Below are 5,106 nucleotides of genomic sequence, written 5' to 3'. Positions count from 1 at the left end.
CCTGGAGTTGTTTTTATGTGCAATGGTGTATTAACTTTGTATTTAGGCTTTCTTCCTGGAGGCTGAATCCTTGACAGTCAAACGGGCCAATGAAATAAACAGTAATATAGTGACATCACACTATCAGCCCCTCCCCTAACCCCTCCCCCTTTATCATACAACTACAGCTGTGGGTGCGGCTTCAGTTCAGGTGGATCACCACCCATCACCACCCACCAGGCAAACCAGGCATACTTAATGAACTGGTGGGCGTGTCCACATAAAAGCATGATTTTAACAAATACTGTACACTTTTTGGAATAAGTTCTTCCCCCTTATATTGTAATAATACCTGATGATCATGTTTTAGGGTGGAAAAAAATGGTGGCACTCCATCTTTAACATATTATGCCAATATATGGCAAGAATATAGCTAATATACATAGTACATAGTACATAGCTAATATACTACCGACGACCTCACCGGGGGGCAGGGCATCATCAACGGAGCCGGATGGAAACCTGTGGTGGGAAGTGAGTTTGTTTGTTTTTGGCTTTTTTACACCTTTTTCCTCCCTCCCTCCTCGTTATGCCCTCGTTGGTTCCCTCAACAATTCAATTTTTTAAAATATTTTTGGGGCTTTTTTTTCCTATATTGATAGATCACAGAAACGGGGAGGGAGATGGGGGGGGGGTATAGACACACAGCAAAGTTTGTCGGGATCGGGACTTGAACCCACGACACACTGGCACACTGAATTACCAGCCAAGGTGCCTGGACCGCTAAGCCAGCCCAGGCCACCTCAACAAAATATCTGAGGGACGCTAGCTTTGAGTGTTTTTGCAAACACAAACATGACTGATAATATTGCTCAGATAGGATGAACCGATTAGTGCATTCCTAAACCAAAACCCTCCTCTGTGCTTGTCTATAAACGGTCATGATCCACTCCAGGTATGAATGACTTCAGCTACCTGCACACCAACTGCTTCGAGCTGTCCATCTTCGTGGGTTGTGACAAGTTCCCTCATGAGAGTGAGCTGCCTCTGGAGTGGGAAAACAACCGGGAGTCCCTGCTAGCCTTCATAGAGCAGGTAAGAGACTACCACTGTTACCATTAGAACCAGGTAAGAGACTACCACTGTTACCATTAGAACCAGGTAAGAGACTACCACTGTTACCATTAGAACCAGGTAAGAGACTACCACTGTTACCATTAGAACCAGGTAAGAGACTACCACTGTTACCATTAGAACCAGGTAAGAGACTACCACTGTTACCATTAGAACCAGGTAAGAGACTACCACTGTTACCATTAGAACCAGGTAAGAGACTACCACTGTTACCATTAGAACCAGGTAAGAGACTACCACTGTTACCATTAGAACCAGGTAAGAGACTACCACTGTTACCATTAGAACCAGGTAAGAGACTACCACTGTTACCATTAGAACCAGGTAAGAGACTACCACTGTTACCATTAGAACCAGGTAAGAGACTACCACTGTTACCATTAGAACCAGGTAAGAGACTACCACTGTTACCATTAGAACCAGGTAAGAGACTACCACTGTTACCATTAGAACCAGGTAAGAGACTACCACTGTTACCATTAGAACCAGGTAAGAGACTATACCACTGTTACCATTAGAACCAGGTAAGAGACTACCACTGTTACCATTAGAACCAGGTAAGAGACTACCACTGTTACCATTAGAACCAGGTAAGAGACTACCACTGTTACCATTAGAACCAGTGGTTCTCAAAGTGGGGTCCAGGGTCCTTGAGTTGAGGCGGTTCCAAGGGGGTCCCCGGAAGCCTATTAGAAAATAACAGATTTACAAGCTAACAGTGTGTTGCTATGTGCCCCATTGTGAGCTTGTAGATCTGCAATTTTTAAAATAATCTGGAAAGATAATTACACAAACATTGGATTATATTTTAAAAACACAAATCTTGTATGTTGGGGTGCCTCCCTGGCACAACAACATATTTAGGAGTCCGCTGCCAAATACACATTAATTTTGGGGTCCTTGACATGACAATAAATGTATTTTGTCTTAACCACTTGAAACTTGTATTATAAATAGCCGATCGACAAGCTTGTCGATCGACTATTTTCAGAGAAGATATTTAATGTATAGCGAAAACAGAAAATACAACCATATACTGTGTAATATAGGCTTTATTCTGCTCGCTGTGTGATCTCTAAAGTGTTGTGTCCTTTGCCCAGGTGCATCGTGGGATAAAGGGTACAGTGAAAGACATGGAGGGGAATCCAATAGCAAACGCCACCGTGTCAGTGGAGGGGATCAAACATGATGTCAAAACTGGTATGTGCTCCATAACCATAACACAATAAGTTGGACCTTCCTTTTCATCCGACACAGAGTGTGTTAGTATCATGGACAATATTTGCTTCATACAGAATGAAATCATTCCGATCAGAGATTCATATTCCTAACTAAATAGGCCTCCTTTAGTTTACACATGCCTCAAGTCAAAACATTTTATCTGAATGTTACTTTTGACGTTTGGCACAAAGTGCTTCTGCCTGGTTTATTTTTGGTTTTCTGTCAATTTTCCAACCAGATGCAGACCAACCAGATGGAAACAATGGGACTAACGTTAGATATCTTTATCTAAACATCAAAAGGTTTAAGCTAAAATTCCTTCTGATAAGACGGAATTGGAATATTTGATGTGTAGGCAATATTAGGTTGGGTCCATGCATGTAAACAGTCAATGGTATCCCTTGTTTCCATCGCTATTATTAACAGTTATATTATTATAAGTAGTTCCTTGAAATTACAATTGTGAGCATGTACTGTACAAACATAATGTCACCCACTCTTGACCTGTAAAATTGTGATGCGACGATACAGTTGAAGTTGAAATTGACAACGTTGCTATAAACACATTCATTTTCATTAATTCTTTCCATTTAACAAAATTCAAAAGGAATATAGAGGCAGTTTACATGGCCACGAGTCTTCCTTCTGAACAACTTCTTAAAGAGCTTGTCGATCGTCAAATGTATTTACTATTTAATTGAAGGTGAGCCCAATAACGATCCATGCTAATTGACCTCTTTAACGTGTTAAATATATTCGGAAAATATATGCGCACCAGGAGTGCACTCACATATTAGTTTGTATTGCACAGTGCGCTATATCTGAATTCTGAATGCACCAGTGTTGTTTTTGGCAGCAAATTTCTATTTTAGTTTAGTCATAGTCTTTGGAATAAAAGGTTTTTGTCATATTTTAGTCACCCGGAATGTCTTGGTGTTACTCTAGTTTTAGTCGACTAAAATGCATTTTGGCGGGCCTTGAGGCCATCGTAATGACTGTTTTTACACATGCTGAAAATAGCCGATCTACAAGCTCACCTATTTTCAGCATGCAACCAAGTGTAAAATGACTTATACTGGATCTCTTGTCCACTAGTTTGTATCTGTTGACGAAATTGTCAATATATTATATTCTTAGTTTTTAGTCATCATAGCTTAATCTTCATTTAGTTTTGAATTCAGTTTTCACCAGTGAAATAAGGTAGTCGACGAACATTTTTCGTCATAGTATTAGTCGACGAAACGTACTGGAACACTGGAACACACCCTATACATTTCTGCGTCTGTGCCCTTCTCCTCCGTGTGTTCATCCAGCTGCCGGCGGTGATTACTGGCGCCTGCTGAACCCCGGGGAGTACCGGGTGACGGCCAAAGCCGACGGCCACACCCCTCAGACCCGGCTGTGCATGGTGGGCTACGACAGCGGAGCCACCAAGTGCGGCTTCCACCTGGCCAAGTCCAACTGGGACCGCATCAAGCAGATCATGGCGCTCCACGGAAAGAGACCCATCCGACTCGTGCCCAAAGCGACCGCCACTACAACGACAACAACGACAACGAGTGCACGAGGCGCCGGTGGTGGCGCGGCGAGACGGACCGAAGGAGGCGAGGAAGACGGGACGGCGGTTGACTCGCAGTCGCACAACGCAGAGCGCCTCCGGAGGCTCCGGCAGATGCGCCTGCGCCGGCTCCGCCTTCAGAAAGCACGACAGTCCTCCACGACGACGACGACGGAAGCCACGACGACGACAACGACGACGGCGGCGCCCACGACGACAGCACCTGCGCCCGAGAGTACAACTTCCTGGTACGACTCGTGGTTTCCTGTGGATAGCTACGAGTCGGAGCCCACGCAGCAGTACCTGGAGATCGGCATGGATGATGACATGATTGATTACTAAAGCTAAAATAAATCTACACGTATACTCGGGTCGTATTGGCGGTGCCGTGAGCTGAAAATAGCCGATCTACATACATACTGTACGTCCAACGCCAGCAGCTGTAGAGTAATGCTTATTATGCTCCGACTCACCTTATAGATCGGCCAAAAATAGCCGATCTATAAGGTGCTTGTGGAGCGGCAATCTTTAGCGCACGATATGGGCATGCGTTGGAGTAGCTCTGGTCCATAGCCCTAATGCCCTTTGCTGCGTTGCATTACGGCTATGTGACTTGCCCTCGCAGGAAACTCGCTAGAGTAACTCAAATTATTTTTCTTGTGCATTGTGTACGTGTGGTGGGGGGCTCCGAGTGCGTCCACTAAGGGAAGTAAGCTTTCTTGGTGAGTATAGGTAAAACGTTCTTTTTATTTTCGCAAGCAGAGGAGGAGAGGCTGGTCTGCATTTCATGCGAGGGCAGGAAGACAAGAGTCACATTGCCCTTAATGCAACGGCAGCAAAGGGCATTAGGGCTAGTATGGACCAGAGCTAGCGGCGGAGCATAATTGAAGCATTACTCCACATCTGTGTTGTTAAAATGATAGAAGCTTCCTAGCCAGTCAGGATAAATCTGCCACTGTGCCGCATAACAGCTGCAATCAATCATACAACGATCGTCACACATGCTTAGGTCATTAGTGTCATATGTGCTTTATTTTATTTTGAAAAGTTGGGTCTGTTTATATACCGGTACTCTTTTTTTATATTTGTATTTAAAGGGCTTTTTTTTTCTCTGTGTGGAACGTTTTGTTTTTTAAATATTTTTCTAATGCCGATGATCTGATATGACTTAAATTGTATCTGCTGAGCAGAAACAAACACAGCAAGACAAATGT

General features: G+C 43.8%; 1 protein-coding gene across 1 annotated transcript; it reads left to right on the top strand.

Moving 5' to 3' along the window:
- The first annotated feature begins 455 nt into the window (after nt 1-455).
- LOC310879287 (inactive carboxypeptidase-like protein X2) lies at nt 456-4,594 on the top strand. The gene is made up of 4 exons (XM_083793850.1): nt 456-513; nt 935-1,074; nt 2,214-2,313; nt 3,648-4,594. The coding sequence occupies exons 2-4, from the start codon at nt 937-939 to the stop codon at nt 4,232-4,234; spliced, it is 825 nt and encodes a 274-aa protein (XP_083649976.1). The 5' UTR covers nt 456-513; nt 935-936; the 3' UTR covers nt 4,235-4,594.
- Nucleotides 4,595-5,106: the final 512 nt, after the last annotated feature.

Source organism: Protomyctophum parallelum, assembly GCF_964188405.1.
Source record: "Protomyctophum parallelum genome assembly, chromosome: 21".
Lineage (NCBI taxonomy): Eukaryota > Metazoa > Chordata > Actinopteri > Myctophiformes > Myctophidae > Protomyctophum > Protomyctophum parallelum.
This window is presented reverse-complemented; position numbering and strand designations above follow the sequence as displayed.

What these genes read in the sequence shown, in the direction of transcription:
- LOC310879287 (XM_083793850.1), top strand. Translation starts at nt 937, where the DNA reads ATGAATGACTTCAGCTACCTGCACACCAACTGCTTCGAGCTGTCCATC. An exon ending in TGCTAGCCTTCATAGAGCAG is followed by an intron (nt 1,075 to 2,213) that starts GTAAGAGACTAC and finishes TCCTTTGCCCAG; the next exon opens with GTGCATCGTGGGATAAAGGG. An exon ending in CAAACATGATGTCAAAACTG is followed by an intron (nt 2,314 to 3,647) that starts GTATGTGCTCCA and finishes GTGTTCATCCAG; the next exon opens with CTGCCGGCGGTGATTACTGG.